Here is a 19,987-nt window from a genome sequence, read left to right on the forward strand (position 1 = left end):
AGGGCATACGCAGGGAGACTCGTGCAGTAATTACATGTCAAGATGACGCAACATTTGTTTTTCTATTATAATTATTTAAACAATAATTTAAATATTGAATAATGTATAAAAATATGTATATTGATATATTTTTATGTTCTGTCAAAAATACGACCACACAGACGCGGCACAAGCTACGCGGCTGTCCTTTAATGTATCTATATTTAAAGGACGCTACACCCGCATGTGTTGTCTCCGTCTTACAAATGTACAACATAGCAAAAACTGTTTTGCGCGGGAAAGAACCGAGAAGGCTACAATCATAACTAAGAAACGATATTTTCACCACATAAAAAGGAGAACTTTGGCTGTGCAATGTTGTTATTATTGTTTTGATATCATTTATATGAAAAAAGTTTTTCAAGTTTGAAAAACACAAACAAAATATCATTTCTTAAGCCGTATTCCCACGACTGGTGTACTTGGCCAATATTTGGTACTGGTGGTTACTTGCCATGCCGTCGGATCGGCATACTTGTACAATTATTTGTCGATGATTGTCGGTAAATGTGACACAAGTCAAAGGAACAGCCAATATACTTGTACTACTGATCCCACGACTGGTTCATGTAGATCAGTAAAAACAGTAGCATGATAACTTTGGTCCAGAGGTGCCAAAGTTATAGTAGGTATTAATAATTCAAATTCTATTATATAATATTTTTTTATTGTACATTAATGTATTAACAATTGTTAGAATTTTTTTGTTTATATAGTTGACAATGTTTATATTAAGCACAATGCACATGTTTGAGATCGATTAGCATTTTTTATTAGAATTTTATGGAGGTACTACTTTTAGATTCTGAGCGAAGCGATGAATGTATTGATTCTACAATGATGTGTGTTTTTTTTTTATTTTTTTATTTTTGTGTCTGTCATCACCTTTTGGGACAGTAAAAGTGCTTGGATTTTCTTCAATAGTAACTTTTCTGATAGGAAAGTGAATCTAGTTGGTACTTTGGGGGGTCAATTATAAGCATTATAAGCATTTAAAGTTCAAATTTTGACAAAATACGGAAAAATCACGAAAAATAGCAAATTATTTTGATGAGAATTCATAAAAATTTTTCTTTTTAAATCTAAGATTTGAAAATGTAATATAATATTACTCATAAGTTTGTCTACCTTTATCAAAAAAAAAATGTCTAGAAGAAACTTAAATTAAATTTTTATGAGCGTCTGAAATTTATATTTTTACAACATTTGATATTTACTCGATTTCTCATGTAACAATTTTCTTATTTTATTGTAATTAAAAAACGAATGACTGTAGATACTTGAAAATTTCACTGAATGTTTATATTAGCATTTTCTATACACCATAAAATGTTGAAAATATTTTGACTCTTTTTGAGCTGTTTACGGACATTGTCAGTTTTCAATTTTTTTAGTTTTTTTTTCTATAAATATCAATAAATTTTTATTTGTTGGGTAAAAAGCGTGAATATTTAATATAAGGCTCCTGATATATCGTTCTAATAGCAGTTGAAAAATATTAAAAATACATAGGCACAATTTTTTTTATAAGCATTTAAAGTTCAAATTTTGACAACATTTATCAAATTTATAATTTATTAATTATTTTGTGGTTAAAAATTTATAAATAATTTATAAATTTATAAATTTATAAATTTTTAACTTTTATGGCTAAGGATTGAAAATTTAAAACAAGGCTTCACGTAAATAGGTTATATATAAATTACTTTATTCACAATAATATCATCAAATATACTTGGTAAAATCATAGGCTGACTGACCGTTTTCGCTCAGAATCGTTTTTCTTATACAATGATATTATATCATTGAATTCAAATTTAACACCATCTATTACAGTGACCCACTTGTAACCTACTGTACAGCAGAGCGACATCCACTTATCCACCTTTTTTTCCATGATCTTCTATACAATTTTTATTTGGACAGGTTCTCGAATATCCGATTTTAACAATCTTTTAGGAGACTGAGGGTCTATTAATTCCGGTAACAAACATTCCAAGTAAAATCTAAAAAAAATAATATGTTTGTATTATTTAAAAACTGATCTACTTGCATTTTGACGTTATATTGTTATTGGAATAAAAATAATATTATGATAGAATCTTTACGTTTGTAGTGATTTTGCCATTTTAGTTTTCCAAAAATGGTTATCATATTGGATTTTTTCAACATGCATCCAGTTGGAAGTGTATACTATAAAATAACATATTTCTCAGAGAGAAATATGTAACTGTCCCATGATTTGGAAGAAATATGCATGGTCGTGTTTTAGTACAACCTTGTTATTAATTAAACTGCAATATTGTAACTAAAATATTTAAAAACAATAAACATATCAGATTATAATATCTTTAAAATAAATTTAAATTTTTTAATTTTTATCTTACGAGTTTTTTTTCTATTGCGTCAACTGCACTAACAGTATTTTGTGCTACAAACGGGCGTTTTGTTTCTACAACTGCGTTACTTCCAACCAAACCATCTAAAAATATGTTTAAAACAATTAAATTAATATTTTTTATTCATATTATAATATTTTTTATTCATATTATAGTATAATATATATTATATATTATATATTATATGAACTACAATTGAATAATTATACCTGGTCTAGCAGCTAGGTTTGAAATTATCGGGTCTACTACATAGGCGGACATTTGGTTAAATTTTTAGGGGGGCTATAACAATCAAATGTAAAGTGACTCGCAGGGGCTTCGCCCCCGCAACCCCTTCCTATACATAAGTATATAATATTACTAATACAAATATAAATGTTTGTTATAATAAAAAAAAAATAACATAATATATTTAAAAATAATTAATAGTTAATTTAATTTTAATAACAAATATCTGTTTTTATCATCAAAGATATTTAAAATATCATTGCTATTAATATTTTTGGACATATCTTTTTCAATATATAGTATAGAAAGATTGCTGAATCTATCTTGAAGCATCGATGTCCTTAGCCAAGTTTTTATTTTTTTCATTGCAAACTTCTTTTGCAAGTTGCTGAACTGATAGGTAGGTATCGTTAATGGTATGGTAAATAGTTTTTGCAAATTAGGGAATACTGTTAGGTTTTCTGATAAAACTCTTATAACCTATGTTCATTCAAAAACAATGATATATCACCCCAACGTTCAGAAAAGGCCACAGATGTTCTTAAACTTTCAGAAGAAGCAATGATACCTTCGATAAGATTGCTTGCTTTACCAAGAGTTGCTGTCTTCTCTTATAGTTTACTTGTTAAGATGTTAATTATAGAGAGAACGTTTTGTAATATGAATAAATGAACTGTAAATGTAACTTTTATAATACTTGAAAGTATTCCTATGAAAAAATAAATTTTAACAAAATTAATAAAATAAAAATAATTAGTAATTTAAAATTCAAAAAATTACCTATTGCCTTACTTAATTTATTTCCTGTAGCACCTCTTGAACCACTTAGCTATAGTAGAAGCAATGAAGCAAATATTGACATTTATAAATATATATTATAATAGATAAATACATTTTTTTTAAATAGCTTTCTTTCTTCCAGTCTGAGTAAAACTATCTATGCAATTATCATTAGAGCCACTACTATAATTACGGCAAGCAAAACAATAAATTGCATCTTTAGAAACACTATATTCTAACCATTCATGCTAATTATAATGTGATGCATTAAAGCTTCGATTTTGTGTTCCAAATCTAGTCAAAGGATATGACTGAAATAACGAAATAACATAACAATACAATTTTTATTGTTGGCATAAGCATATATTATTTTTAAATTCGAATACCTATTGATTTTGATGTTCTATAGGTAACAAAAAGTTTAAAAATGCTTAACCTTCAAAAGTGGACCACATGTTTCCTAGATCACTGGTTTCGTTAATAACTTTTTTTAAGTTTACTAGGTCGTCATTGTGATCGATGTTTATTTCAGGATTATTTGCATTTTTTGTTTGTTCATTTTTCACATTAAAAATTTTAAAAAAATTTGCCATGTTCAAAATTTAAAACAAAAAATCTTTCAACCGAACAGTGTACTTATATAGCAATTAGGAATTTAATTTAATTATTCAGCTTTTTTTAAAAATTGTATTCACACCACGAGGCACGAGGCAAAGACTAAGATATAATATCTTAGTAATAACCGCTAAAAGTACATAACCACAAAAACGTTGAAAACAAAACTATTATTATTATGTCAGCGCGGCACGCGAGAGACCGTTTCTATCGTCAGATTAGTCATGACCACGTGAGCTAATTTTCGAAAAAAAATTAAAAGATAATTATTGAAACAAATAATATCAATAATAAAATTTCCAATTAAGTTTCGATTTCGGGGGGTCTATTAAAATATTCAGGGGCTAAGTCCCCCTAAGCCCTCCCCCCCCGATGTCCGCCTATGGTCTACTATCAAACCTCTGGCCTGAATTTGTTCACCAATAATTTTCTGAGCTTCTTTTCGAGCTATATCCTCTATGTCACGACCATATTGTAACGATTTTGATTGGGCTTCAGATGCATATAACATATTATAAACCGTGTTCTTACAACTTGTAGTACTACGCATTTACAAATCTGACCAAACCGAGAAGCCGGAGGACGTAATCTGCGTTCTCTGTACCAAGCTTCACTATTGGTTTGATCTCGAGTATTGGATTCAATTTCATCAATATTTGAGTTTTTAAATTAAATAAGGAATTGATTTTTTTTTTCTTTAAACATTTCTGGTGATAATTCGTCAACTAAAGGCTCAGCCAAACCATAGTCCTCATATAGTCCGTTATCTATACGAGTTTTTTTAAACGTTAACTATTATAACTATTAACAGATATATATTGTGTACAAATTAAAATAACTTACAAAACCAGATGACACGTCATACTTTGTCTTATAGCCCCGTTTGGACCATTGTCCATCCACAACTACTGTAATCATAGGAATACCATCAACATCTATATCACCACAATCTAAAGCTATTCTCTTTTCTTCCTCGCCAGCCTTTTTCATTTCTTCCCATGCAGTATCTTGAACAATTTCGGCTATAGAAGCTTGTGTTTTAACATAACTACTACATGACAATGATGGTAGTTCTAAAAATTCTTTGAACTCGTTCAATTGAGTATGACCAATTCCTAAATTTAAACTTATATTATTTAACTTATACATTTCAAATTGTTTAAGGTTTAAACCTAATAAATATGACTGTGAAATTATAGTGTACCTATCCATATTAAATTGGTTACTAGATATGAATAGTTATATGGCATACATATTATATAAGTACAACATTTAAAAGTGTATGTATATTGATTATGAAAGAATATTTATTTTTTCCTTAGCATTTCTAGTAAAAATAATTCTTCGATTTTCAACTTCAGCAACTTTTCAGGTGGAAAAGTAGATCTATTTTTTTAAATTATTGTGGATAAAAATGTTTTTGCTCGATCAAAATATTTAAGTAAAAAAATATTAAAGATAGTCACGATTTTTCTTGATAAGTATTTAAAGTTAAAAATTCGTCAAAATCTAGAAAATTAGCAAATTATTTTATGGTTACAAATTTATAAAATTTACAATTTTTATAGCTATAAATATTAAAAAATTATGACAATGTATCTCATTAGTAGTTCATACTATCACCAAAAATTTAAATTCAAATTTGGACAAAATGAGATATTTAAACGAAGAATAACAATTTTAGTTATTTTGTTGTAATTTAAATATATTATTATATTTTTACCTGTAAGGTTGTACAATTTAGAATTTTTACTCTTTTAATGCTATAAGTTCACTGACCTGGTAATGATAAATAATTGTTATAATATACAATATAAAAAATGCAAACCTATAGCTAGACATGCATTTACAACTGATTTATTGACTGATATGGACTCGATATCCGAAATATTATCGGTATACAATTTTGACACTATATTACACATTTTACATTTGAAATATAGAATTGATTGTAAACCTTGAATTATTTCAGATTGGTATTCCATATCAATAAAAGAACATCCGAATCCATGTCTTTTTTTGAATCTGGTTAATAAAATATTCAATATCGACAATCCTTCTACCTTCAAGACTTCTAATACAGTCGATGAATAAATACAAATTATTTTATTATAATTGGTCAAACATATAAAATAAATTATTTAATAAATTATTTACTTGGAAAGTATAGGTCCATAAGGCTTATTACTCGATTCCACATACAACGTTTGATCAATAGTAGAATCCATCAGCTGGTATCTTGTATCAGCTGGTGTATCAAATGAGGTACTAGGTTGCTGAGCCATTGCATGCAATTTATAAAATGATATCGGAGTGCTAGTTATTATAGGTTCCCTAGACAAATTTAAAGATAGTTAAAAAATGCATTGGAATTTAATGTCTTATGCGTTTAGTATTATGCTTCCAAAATAAAAAAACAAAGAGACATTAGCAGTTTACTGTTATAAGAGGGACTGGGATTTCGATGCATTTCCCATTGTTTTCCTAGATACGCCAAGCTCGTTTTATACGAACATGTTTCATTTTCGAATCAGAATAAAAAGTTTTATTCTGCATTTTTTGACAATTTTCAATTTTAATGTAATTTTTTTATATTTAAACCTTTTAAAGGTTTTTAGTGCATTTAAGTTCAAATTGTTACGACATTTGATTGATGAATTTAATTTGATTTATTTTAATTAATTCACGAATTCACCCGTAAATTAACTATTTTCTCATTGTACTGTAATTCAAAAAGGAATAACCGTAAATACTAGACATTTTCACAAAACGTTTATTTTATTATTATTTTTAATTCAATTTGAAATTTTTTTTTTATATTATACTTACATTGTATTATCATTTGAAGATATATCAATAGTATTTGTAAATTTGTAATTATTGTTTCAGCTGCCTCTTCCAAATGTTCGTGTTCATTGTATATTGAACTAATGCTGTAATTTATTATGGATTGCACAATATATAAATAAATAACAATAAAACTGTATATTTGTATACATATCTACGTATTGGACATTTAGATAAACTTACTTCCTTTTTGCGCGTATTGCTCTCATTCTAGCAGAAATTGCTTTCGATTTACATAAATAATGCGTTCCTGAATAACCATGTGATTTTTTTGAGCCTCCCATTATAATTTAATTTGAAAAAAAAAACAATATTGTTCAATATAGAGGATAACAGAAAACGTTGCATATTAGGTAAAGTGCTTTTATAGTTCCATACATGTCTTATTTTATTTTACCAGAATATTATTATTTTACCGGTCGCAGACCATAATTGTAATTAGTTATTGGAAACTCAGATAACACCAAGTCGTCGCCCGTATTGCTGAATTTAGAATGTAAAGTGACATCAGTTCGTCGTCGACCGTCCTGTATAATAATATATACTATCCGCTGTATTTCTGTGGCAGCACATACCACGTACGGCCTAGCAAGATTTTCATATTATTTTGATTCAAATTAATTTTCGCTCTATAACCACAATTTGAATAATAATTAATATAAATAGGTAAAATGTTATTCCACCATCTGAAAGTTAGTTATTTTAACAACAGCCTAGCGTGGAGTTTTTTTTGATACCTTTTTTGTTATTATCCAAAAATTTGTGGTTAAAAAATGTAAATTTTCAAATTTTGACAAAAAAAAAATTCTTAAAAAAATGTTTTTAACAAAAACTCAACGCTCGGACCCAGTAAATATTCCCTTCTTTCATAATCTGTGACAATGTTGTTTATACGATTAATACAAAGGAGTCTGTACGCATAGAGCATGTACGTGTTTTATTACAATATATAGAATGGGTGTGTTGCGTCCTTTTAAAGACGATCTCTATGATAAGCCATCCAAACTAATTCATAGGGAATACACAACGCCCGAGCATCTGCAATTCCCAAGCTGCCAAATAATATATTAGATTCACATAATTCATTGAAAGAAAACAGCAAAAGTAATCAATATTTTTTTATTAATTAACGACTATGAAAAAAATATATTAGTTTTTTCAACAATAACTAATTTGAAGTTCTTAAGTCAAGTTGTTACAATACTTGTTGATGGAACTTTTAAAAGTTGTCCTAAGTTATTCACACAATTTTTCACGATTCACGGTTTATAAAATTGAAATAACATACATTAGTATTAACTTACATTAGTTTTTTTTATTAACTCAACCAATTGATGAATCCAAAAACAATGACATATATTCAAAATCTTTGAGAAAACCATGGTTTTATTATGTAGCATACCTATCATCTTTAAGTGATAGGTAGGAATAGCTGTTGTTGATTAATGTTTAATTAAAAAAGAATCAATTAGAAATATTAGGTAGGTACCTAACCTACTCATAGATCAAGTTGTAAAATAACGTCAATTATACGTACCTATTGGCTATTGGTACATTATTTTAACAATAGTTAAGTTAATCATTTATGTTAAATTTTTTACATTAATTGTTAACGGATGATTAATTTTCTTGGAAGAATAACAAAAATAAGCATCGTGTTATATATTTTGCCATCCCGCAGCCGTATATCGTATACGTTTATATTATTTTAATATTTTTTTTTGTCGTTGTTGACCATCGTATTGTTATCACACTACGTTTTGTAATTTGTTATTCTTATCTTATGGTTATGAGTAAAAATATAATATTGCATCTCAAAAACTATTCAAAGATAATAGTTTAATACACGGACTAAGATATATGCTTATTGCTCTGTGGTACTTTGGAAAGGAAGGATCAATGCAGGCAATAAGTGCCCACTTTGATGTAGTTAAATCTTCGGTTTACAATATTTTAAATGATTTCATGAATGTTATTATTTTAAATTTTGAAGCATTTATCCATTGGCCAAGTAGACAAGAATGTCTGGTGATCGAATAAAGATAAGTTAAAAGGAGGTATTTTAGGTACAGTATTAGGAACAGATAACAAAAAAATCATCTAGATAAATATAAAGATAACAACACTACATTTTATCTAAGATACAGATAAAAGATAAACAAATCAAATTCATCTAACAAAAAGATAAAATATTTTATCTAGATAATTATCTAAATATTTAAAAAACAGATAATTTTAGAAATCATAATTAGAACAACTAATTTAAAAAAATATATATACCGTCATGTAAGTTCACAAAATAATACACACACAAGAAAACCCATGGCTAACGGCCGTTCTTGCCGGGCTGGTGGTGTCACGTACTATTATTATTATTATTAATTAACAGCATTGAAAAGATATTTACGAGTATTATGTATTTCTGTATACGAAATAATATTTATTATTATTATAAGTCATGTGCAATTAAAATTGGTTTAGATATTGTTTATAGTCCATAGATTTATAATATAAAACATAAAACCCGAAATATATAAATAGCATCTCATATATTGCTCGTCAGACTTATCAATTGTCATTAATTTCAGACGTATTTGCAAATACGGAAAGAATAGACGGCTGGTTTATCTTTATTTCTCAATGAATAATATTATATTCTATGGAATTTTGTTTGGGACGGTGGTGGTTATAACTTGCCATCCGTTCTATTATTCGTATTTTAGTTATAGTTTAAAAATATTTATAAAATTCTGGGAATTTGACATATTTGTTGCGACAGTAATATACTAATATAGGCTAATTACATAAATTAATTAGTATATTATATTATATATTATTAACCGAATACAGAATATTAATTAATAATAAGTAATAAGTACTAAATAGGAATAATTTATAGTCTTTTCAGAATAACGTCATATATTTTTAGCCCTGGATGTTATTTTACGTACAAGTTGTACCTCAGATAATGAGAATAAAAATAAAACATTTTCGAACAGATCTAGCTAATTTTCTCCAAAAAATTTATCGTGTAAATTTATCTAGATAAGTTCAATTTTTATCTAAAATAAATGCTTAGATAACTTATATTTATTTATCTAGATAAGATAAAAGATAAAAAAATAATTATCTGGAAAATTTATCTAGATAAGTGCCGGCGCTAGGTTTTGCGGGGCCCGGGGCAAGTAAAAAATGTGGGGCCCTCATTCGTATCTTATACATTACATCCCCATTCCAAATTAATTATAGATTTAATTCAAAAGATAATTTTGTCCATCGATTTTAAAACCAACAATTATTTTACATTAAGTAGGTATGTAAAGAAAATCAAAACAATCAATGATAAATGTATAATCATATTATTATTTGCATACAAAATAAACTAATAAGTAAGGTTAAAATACTAGTAGATAAGTAATAACTTATAAATAACTTATAAAAGAAGTTTAAAAAAAATGAGTGTGCTGAACAATTAACAATATTTTTTTTTATATTAAATACATAATAAACTGTTAAAGTAAAATGTTGTCAGTTATAATTCTTTAATTTTTCTAGCTTTTTTAGATGCAAAATCATTTATTATATCTTCATAATTTAGTTGTTCTGAAAGTTCTTTTTCTATAGAAATTGTAGCAAGTCCAGTAAGTCTTTGTTGTGACATGGTACTTCGTAAATAAGTTTTTATAAGTTTTAATTTTGAGAATGTTCTCTCTGCTCCAGCTGATGTAAGCGGAATTGTCAACATAATTCGTAAGGCAATATTTAAGTTGGGAAATGCGTTCGTTTTTTTATTTCAGAAAGTACTTGAAGTGGTGCAGTATTTTTATCAATTAAATGGCGGAAAATTAATATTTCTTCGTATAAATCATAACCATTTAAATCTTTTTTGTCATTATCTGACAAACGTATTTCCAAATCTTTGCAGCAATTTAAAATTTCTAAATCAGGGACATAACAAAGTTTTTCAACATCGTACAAAAATCCAAAAACGTCATTAAATGTATTTATTTGATCGAATCGCTTTGTTATTGCACTTATTGCACCATCCACTTTAACTAAGAAGTAATTACATTTAAATTCATCTTCTGTGTTTTGTATGACGTCATCGGCTCCTTCGTATCCAAAAATTTGTTTTTTTTTTTCGTAATCGTTGTATTTTAAAGACTGGTTCAATTTTTAACTTGTTTGCTAAATCACATGCTTCTCTTTTGGCCGCATTAAAACCATTATTTCTGTACTCGGTTAAGAATATTTTGAGAGCTTTAAGTAACTTTGTAGATGTATTTAAATTAGTTTGTGGATTTTGAAGTGATTTGCTAACAATATTTACTTCATTCAAAACGCTGTACCAAATACACAAACTAATTAAAAAATTGTAAGTACACATTTCTGCAGTTAATGAATTCGTTTCACTCAATATCATGGAATCATTAGTTGTTTTATTAATTTCATCTAAAGCATCTATGATTTCCTTAACCTGAAACCTAATCGCTTTAACACTTGAGTGGTGACTTTCCCACCTGGTTTCTGAACACTTTTTAACAGTCCATTGATGGCAATGTTTTTGAAAAATACCCCATCGAGCAGTCGATGCTGAAAATATAGTAAATATTCTTTCTATAGTCCCAAAAAAGTGCATAGCTCGTGCAGAGGTTTTAGCCGTATCTTTTAGAACTAGATTGAGGCTATGTGCCCAACAAGGCATAAAAAAAGCTCGAGGGTTCTGATTTTGTGGTATTTAAATACAAGTATTTATATTATGTTAAAAATACTCTTAAAAAGTATTCAGAATGTTTAAAAAATACATTAAAAACATTGTATTTAGAATAGGTACCAAAAAATACTTCAAAAAGTATTTTAATACACGTATTCAAATACTTGTATTCGAATACTTTACAAGACTGATTAAAACAAATAAATTATAAAATTACTTACTTAAGATACAAAGAGCTACGTTGAAATATATATGATTTTCTTTAATAGCAGTCCGCACTCCTGCTTCGCTATCTTCAAAATGAAGAAGTAAAAATATAAAATAAATATGTTCTAATGTTATAATATGTTATATGAAACAAAAATTATACGTCGTCGCCCGTCGGCTGTCACTCGAATTTTCCTGGGAATCCGATAACAAATCTACCCGTATCACTGTTTAATCTTTATCGAATATTTTACGTATTTTATTTATATCTATCGTAGAAAGTAGGCAACTATTAGTATATATATATATATATATATATATTATACATGTACATATTATTAGCTACATCAAATGCGATAAGCCAATAACGACGATACAACCGTCGAGCATTTTAGTTTTAACAATCATTATAAACAACAAAAATAATTCGGTAGAACGTAGAAATCAACTTAAATTTAATGTGATACATGGGTATTTTGGGTAATATATTTTTTTTTGTTAGTATAATAGTATATCTTGGGTATACAAAGCCTCATGATCATAAATTAACTTAATTTATGTTTTTTTGGTTTCATTCAGGTGGGAGTACTATAAATATCGGGGCCCCGGTGAGGCCCCAAAATCGCGGGGCCCGGGGCACGTGCCCCGCTCGCCCCGACGATTGCTCCGGCACTGATACCTATCAACAGTAAGTTTATTGATTTTTCTGTTTTTGCTGGAATAGGTGTCATTGGGGCTATCGATGGTACACATATAAATGTAAAAGCTTCATTGAAACAAGCTGATAGTTATACTTATTGTAAAATTGGTAAAAGTATGATTGTACAAGCAGTATGCACAGAGGGAAAAATATTCACCAATATTTCAGTAGGATTTCCTGGCCGCATTCATGATGCAAGAGTATTGGTTAATTCAGAATTATATAAACAAGTAACCGAAAATGGGCAAAGTTCTCTATTTTACAATAAATATCATCTGTTAGGAGACACAGCATATCCCAACCGAGAATGGTTAATCACTCCATTTAAAAATTATGGAAAAATAACACGCCGAAAAACCAAATTCAACTACCTCCATGCTAAAACTAGAGTTGCCATTGAATGTGCATTTCGCTTATTAAAAGGACGCTGGAGAAGATTATATATGAATAAAACAAAGATTGAAAATGCTCCAAAAGTCATCCTAACTTCTTACTTTTTACATAACTTTTGTTTGGTAAACAACGATTCAATGAGTGCAATTTTAACAGACTATCAAAAAATGCAAACACCGCAAGTGGTTATTAGAGAAGACTAAATTGAAAGACAGCAGGGGAATTTTAAAAGAGACGAATTGTTAAATTTACTGGTACCTTCAAATAAATATAGAACTTATATAGTATAGAACTTTATTCTCTCTTTACATAATATTATTCATAGTTAACAATTAATAAAATAAAAACATAAACTAATATTCTTAGGTTATAACTGATAATAAAGAAAAATACTGCTACTTTTCAATACTTATACACTAATAAAATAAGACAATAAAATCCACAAAATAAAAACAAAATTACTCTTTAATAAAAATAAATAATGATTTTTCATAATACTATTATTAATATTCATATACCTAGTTAATTAAATAATCAGTCTCACATGTTTGTTACCTACTTTACAAATACATATGCTTATCAAAGTATAAAAAAATAGTCCGTAGGAAATTAATTAATGAAAATACTAATATTATGTATCTAATGAATTATGAATATACAACTAATCAGATTCAGATGAGCTTACGTCGCGTTTTCTTTTTTTGGCTGGTTTTTTGCTCAAATTTTCAGCAATTGTTTCAAAAATTCCAGCCATCTGGGCACGATATTTAGTTTGTTCATTAAGAACTTTCATAAATTCTAAGTGTTGGTCTTTCTGGATCATCATAATTTCTGAATGTTGTTTCTTTATGGTTTGAATAAGTAAGTCAGATTTATTTGTAGGCTTTAGAGTCGTTTTAGGATTGTGAAGTATTGATGGTGATACCGTTTAAACGTTGCTATTTGGAATACATTCGGACATTGTACTAGTGTTAGTTGATAATGTATCTAATACTGACGGTGGATTAATTTTATGTTTAGAATCCATAAAGCAGTGCAATATTTCATAATGGGGAGGCCTATTTTATGAGGAGCCTTCATAAAACCATTACCTGTTTTTAATGATCTAGCTTTATGGGTCTGATAAGATTTCTCCAAATTTCGCCACTTCTGGAAGCATTTGTTTCCACCTTCTTTTATGTCATCTGCTACATTATAAACAGCTTCTTTCATTTTGGAATATACTGTTTGCCAGACTTTGGTTTTTACTGTTTTCTTATCAGCCATTTTTTTTTGTATTTCCTCACTTATTACAATAGAAATGAAGGTCTCCGTCTCTTCGTTATCTTTTGATGTAGGCCGTTTGCTAGACCATATAAACCCTGTTAACAACTATCATAATTATAATCTCATAATTTATATAAATGTATCAGTTTTGTCTACTGATAATAACTAACTAGTTTACGAAATTAAATTTCTTAAGATTTAAATATTATACGATATACATATATAGACACCAAAAAATTATTAACTTGTCTAAAAAGAAAAAAATACCTAAATTATAGAAAATATTTTAATTATTTTTTACATTAGTATAATAATATTTATACATTTGTTCCATTATTTCTTACCATTTTCAACAGAATCTTCTACTGATTGGTTTTGATTGGCATCCACTGGCTCGTTTTCAGATGCATCTTAAATTAAAAAACATAAAACTAATAATATAATTAAATACTCCTATTATATAAAATTTAAATGCAGTAAAATACAAACCTTGATCATTATTCAATTCAATCGGATCTATTTCGCAAATTGTATTCATATCATCCTGTGACCAAGCACCAATTTCATTTAGGTATTCAATACCCACAAACATTTCATAATTTCTGCCATCTAAAACCAAGTACACATTTAAGTGATGCTCAAAGTATAATGACGTAGTATAATGAATACCAACATCCTTATAAAGGAAAATACGGTGAAGAATGGTACCATTAAAATAATAGTTGTGGTGAATAGGCAGTGTCGGTCAAATGATTTTGTCATGGGAGAAGATATGGCTGATATTTTAACATCCACTATTATAAATATTATATTAAACCATTATTTTGACTACTTATCGTGTATACCCACAAAATAAAACCAAATCATTGGAAAATTAGTACATTTATCGCTCCGCTCAGAATCTTAAAAGGTCATGGGGGGGGGGGGGGTATTCCCCTCATCACCACCAACGTTTGACGCCACTGTGAATATGAGATGGCTGTCTTGGACAATTCATAACATTAAATTTCTTTAATTAAGGCAAAGCTTGAAAAAATATATTGTAGTTTATAAAATTGTTTTTCATTTTATGAAATTATTTTATTGTCTTTTGAGAGGGAAGGAAATGGTTTATCTTAGATTGTTTAAGACCATTTATATTTTTGGGTAGGTGCCCCATTTTATAATTGACTTAAGAGCCTCCAATGGTCTAGTTGCACCGCTGAGTGTAGGTTATAATTTAAGGCAGGGATGGGCAACTGGCCCGCGTACCATTTTTCACTGGCCCATGCTACATTTCAATTTAGTTTATAAAAATATAAAATGTTAAGATTTTTTTGTATTTTATTTTATTTTGTTTATAAAATTATTAAAATCGATGAAATTTTTATAGTAAAACGTAGATATAAATTCTTATCTAGTATTGAACTATTAAATGTAAATAATATTATATTATTTATAGAGGTATAGTTAACATTAGGTTTTTTTTTTTTGCTTCCTATGTTCTCTGAACCACTAGATTTTCAAAATTGGCCCTCGAGTAGCATTGCGTTGCCCACCCCTGATTTAAGGTATTAAGCACTACCTATCTACATCATTAATCTTATGATTATTATACTCGGGAAATAAATAACTTACCTTTGTACAAAAGTTTGCAATAAACTTCCGTTTTTTATTTGTATGCATTCATGTTTGTCTCTGATAAAATCAATGAAATCGTAATTAGTACTTTCCATTATTAAAACTATTAAAATGTAATAGTGTATATAGGTAAATCTACTATTGGTTTTTATTATGGTTAAATTATGGTTTTAATTATATACAATTACAAAAAAGTAAATTTATTAAATTATTATTTTATTGTTATCACGTTTTTATCATAAACTTTTTAGTAACCGAACCTCAGTAAACCCTCTTACCAAGTCGAAATCGACGGTTACAAAATTCACTAAACTCGTTCACGAAATTATACTCCGGGCACCGAGAGAACGCTACTGGGCGGCGACCAAACTACGTCCGTTTTCGCGCATTCACACCACTAAACCTTGTCGAATGCTAGCCGCCGCCACCGTCGTGTTAGTGGTGTTGTTGTATACAGCGTGTTCTATAGTGATTTCCCGTATTTTACGTTTTAGCATACAATAATCACCAAGTTTTTTGTCTTCGCGTGTTTTAGCATACCATTGCTTATAAGTTATAAGTATTTTTACTATTGTGTAACATAGAATACTTAATACATAATCATGGATCTCGTCGAGGTTTCACCTTCCAAAAAAAATCCTCGTGGAAAAGTAAGTATTTGTATTATTATTTTTCTATAGCAAATTCTTAATTTATAAATATAAATTTTTTTCTTTAGTTTGTTGGTACTGGTCAAAAGCAGATGATCATCAATATGTACAAGGATAAGGTCAAGCAACAACTTGAAAACCCAGACAGCCCTAAATTGACCAACAGACAAATGCTTTTAGAAATCTGTAAATCAAGTGGTATTGGCAACGTACCGTACAAACAACATTGACCGAATATAAAACAAAAGGTACAGTATCATCACCAAATAAAAATAAAATTAGACCTATAATACTTGAAAAAGTAGATAGCTTTGACAAACATGCTATTAGACGAAAAATACATGGATTTTGGTTGAACTGTGAAGTACTTACACTCCAAAAAATGTTAATAGCGATTAATGAAGATGATACTTTACCAAATTTCAAACGTTCTTCATTTCGAAAAATATTAAGAGATTTGCAATTTGTTTATGCAAGAAAATCTCGCAATAGTGCGTTAATCGAAAGAGAGGACATAATAATTTGGCGTGGAAGATATTTAGATCAAATAAGAAAATACAGAGCACAAAATAGACCCATATATTACCTTGATGAAACATGGGTAAACGCCGGTGAAACGCATAGCAGAGCATGGCGTGACAGTACTGTGAATTCACAGCGCGACGCATTCCTCACCGGCCTCACCATGGGACAAAAGGAACCCTCGAGAAAAGGCAAGAGACTTATTGTGTTACATATTGGATCAACTGACGGCTTCCTACCCGGGGGCCTTTTATGTTTTGAGTCAAAAACCAAATCAACGGACTACCACGATGATATGAACGGCACTACTTTCTTTGAATGGTTTGTAAAAATGTTGCCGTTACTCAAAAAAAACCGTCATAGTAATGGATAACGCCGCTCATCATTCCGTGAAAAAAGATCGGTTTCCAGTGATGTCTTGGAAAAAACAAGACATCATAAATTGGCTGGAAAGTAAAGGCGAGAACATTTCTTATCCAACAACAAAAGGGGCATTATTATCTCAAGTCAAAACCATACACACGGAACATGACAAATACGTTATTGATGATTACGCGAAAGACAACAACAAAACAGTATTAAGATTGCCGCCATACCACTGCGAGCTGAACCCAATAGAGTTAGCATGGTCGTCTGTTAAGAGCTATGTCCGGACTCGCAATAGTACCTTCAAATTAAAAGACGTAAAAGAGTTGCTGGAAAGAGGCATGCAACATGTAACACCGAAGATGTGGACGAATTTCGTTGGGCACGTCATCAAGGAGGAAGAACAATTTTGGAATATCGACAGCATAACAGGACGAAGAACCTGGACGTCATATCCTAACAATAGGTGATACAAGTTCGAATTCTGACTCGGATTGATTTCTTTGTATTTTGTATTTTTTTGCATTTTTTTGTATTTTAATTATTTTATTAATTAGTAATATTTAAATTGTATTTTGTTCAAATTTATGTTGGAATAAATAAATAAACACATTTATAAAATATTTATATAACATACATACAGTGAAAACTCTTTATAACGAATCTGAAGGACCAAGAGATTTCTTTCGTTATAGAGAGTTTTCATAATAGAGAGGGTTTAAAAAAAACAAAATTTTAATTATTTATGTATAAAGGTATGTACCTATGTAATATTATATATCAAACACATCATTATGTTTACATTATTTTATATATATTTACGTATTATATTAAATTATTATTATTATTATACATACTTATTAAATATAATTTAATTTTTATACTATACATATTTATACTTTATTTAAAATAGTCTGTCATCTTAGTTTGGACTTTTTTATTTTGCCAATACTGTTTTTGTATTTTTCTATGAATTTCTCCCATGTTTTGGGATAACTTTGGATCATCTTCATGAAACAATAAGTACTTTTCTAATAATTTAGCCGCATCAAGTGCTTGTTGAATACTTGGTATTACGACTTCGTCAGGTTGTGTTTCCTCTTCATCTTCCTTTTGCTCCTCCTCGACTTTTGTCACTGCATTTAGGATTTCTTCATCAGTTAACGATTTTGTTGTAACTAGATTTTCGTCTATTTCTACATAGTTTTGTAGGTCCTCAGGAGTAAAAGTATGCGGAGTATTGAACTGAGTAATCCACTCACTCAGTGTATCATCTTCATTCTCAAATTGTTCTATTTCTTCTTCAGCATTGGCAAAACTTCGAAGTCCAGCATGACGAAAAGAATGCCGTATAGTTTCTGCTGTTACCTCTTCCCAGGCTTTACTTAAGAAGTTCACCGCATCAAGCATATTGATAGAGGCATTGCCATCAGATTCGATAATTTCCATTAATATTTTCTTTCTATAGTGGCCTTTCAAACTTTTTATAACACTTTGGTCCATCGGCTGTAAGATACTAGTTGTGTTAGCTGGGAAAAATATCATCTCTATGTTCATAAGATTAGATAGATTGGGATGAGCAGGACAATTATCCACGAGTAACAAAATTTTTCGCCCCTTTAATTCTGCATCCCATTTTCTTATTTCTTCTTCAAAAAGTATTGATGTCATCCACGCTGACTTATTTGCTTTATAAGTGACTGGCAACCGTTTAATATTTTTAAAACATCGCGGGTTTTTTGATTTGCCTATTACCATAATCTTTCTTTTTTCAGTGCCACTCATATTGGCTGCTACAAACGCAGTGATACGTTCTTTAGAAAGTTTACCTCCCACGCATTTTTCCCCTTTGAATTTTAATGTTTTATCTGGGGTCATTTTGTAAAAAATACCTGTCTCATCAGCATTAAAAATATTATCCGGAGTGTACTTTTCATTCAATTTTGGCCACACATTAATTAACCAGCTGTTAGTAACATTCAAGTCGACATTTAGTGCTTCTCCGCTTATTTTCCCATAGGTAATATTGTGAGGTTGTTTAAATTTTCCAAGCCATCCTTCCGAGGCCTTTAAATCTATAATACCAAGTTGTTGAGCAAAATGTTCAGCTTTAGTTTTCAAAACTGGCCCAGATATAGGTACATTATTACAACGTTGTTTATGGAACCACGTTAACATGGCCTGGTCCAATTCTTCAAATTTCGGTTTTCTTATTTTTTTACAAGAACTTCCTTCTGTTTCAGCATGCAATATTTTATCGTTATTCTTCCAGATAGTAGCGACAGTAGATGGGCTGAATCCAAAACGTTTCCCAACATCACTTTTTTTTTCACCTTTTTCAATCGCACGTATTAAAGCGACTTTTTGATCAACACACAGTACTTTTCTTTTACTTGCCATAACGAATATTAGCGCACTACTGTGGTCATGTGTATAATGTTAGACATTACGTCGATAATAAAATGAACATTGTACCTATTAAATATCGATAATAACGATATTAAAAGTAGATAATGAAAGAATGTAATTCCGGAAATGTCGGCATTATTGCCGATTATTTTTATAGTTTATATATGTAATAGATACGATAACACGTAAATTGTATTATGAAACATAAAATATTGTTTCGTTATTGAGAGTG

At 29.1% G+C, this 19,987-nt stretch overlaps 3 protein-coding genes and 1 pseudogene across 3 annotated transcripts; 2 read left to right on the forward strand and 2 right to left on the reverse strand.

The window, feature by feature from the left end:
- Positions 1-10,440: 10,440 nt before the first annotated feature.
- Positions 10,441-11,547, reverse strand: LOC132950689 (uncharacterized). Its single transcript, XM_061022228.1, has 3 exons — positions 11,106-11,547; positions 10,781-10,963; positions 10,441-10,628 (listed from the first exon to the last, which is right to left on the reverse strand). The coding sequence occupies exons 1-3, from the start codon at positions 11,545-11,547 to the stop codon at positions 10,441-10,443; spliced, it is 813 nt and encodes a 270-aa protein (XP_060878211.1).
- A 48-nt stretch (positions 11,548-11,595) lies between these two features.
- Positions 11,596-13,125, forward strand: LOC132950695 (uncharacterized). The gene is made up of 2 exons (XM_061022236.1): positions 11,596-11,656; positions 12,554-13,125. Exons 1-2 carry the CDS (start codon positions 11,596-11,598, stop codon positions 13,123-13,125), a joined length of 633 nt encoding a protein of 210 aa, XP_060878219.1.
- Positions 13,126-16,410: 3,285 nt separating this feature from the next.
- LOC132950703 (uncharacterized) lies at positions 16,411-17,353 on the forward strand (annotated as a pseudogene).
- An 893-nt stretch (positions 17,354-18,246) lies between these two features.
- LOC132950712 (tigger transposable element-derived protein 4-like) lies at positions 18,247-19,746 on the reverse strand. The gene has a single exon (XM_061022256.1). The coding sequence runs from the start codon at positions 19,744-19,746 to the stop codon at positions 18,247-18,249; it is 1,500 nt and encodes a 499-aa protein (XP_060878239.1).
- Between the last annotated feature and the right edge of the window lie 241 nt (positions 19,747-19,987).

Source organism: Metopolophium dirhodum, chromosome 1 (assembly GCF_019925205.1).
Source record: "Metopolophium dirhodum isolate CAU chromosome 1, ASM1992520v1, whole genome shotgun sequence".
In the NCBI taxonomy this organism is placed as follows: Eukaryota; Metazoa; Arthropoda; class Insecta; order Hemiptera; family Aphididae; genus Metopolophium; species Metopolophium dirhodum.

Coding starts and splice junctions, on each gene's coding strand:
- LOC132950695 (XM_061022236.1), top strand. CDS start 11,596: ATGTGCCCAACAAGGCATAAAAAAAGCTCGAGGGTTCTGATTTTGTGG. Junction 11,657..12,553: donor TTTGTGGTATTTAAATACAA/GTATTTATATTA, acceptor TTGCTGGAATAG/GTGTCATTGGGGCTATCGAT.
- LOC132950689 (XM_061022228.1), bottom strand. CDS start 11,547: ATGCACTTTTTTGGGACTATAGAAAGAATATTTACTATATTTTCAGCA. Junction 10,964..11,105: donor TGCGGCCAAAAGAGAAGCAT/GTGATTTAGCAA, acceptor ATTACTTCTTAG/TTAAAGTGGATGGTGCAATA. Junction 10,629..10,780: donor TGACAAAAAAGATTTAAATG/GTTATGATTTAT, acceptor CGCTTACATCAG/CTGGAGCAGAGAGAACATTC.
- LOC132950712 (XM_061022256.1), bottom strand. CDS start 19,746: ATGGCAAGTAAAAGAAAAGTACTGTGTGTTGATCAAAAAGTCGCTTTA.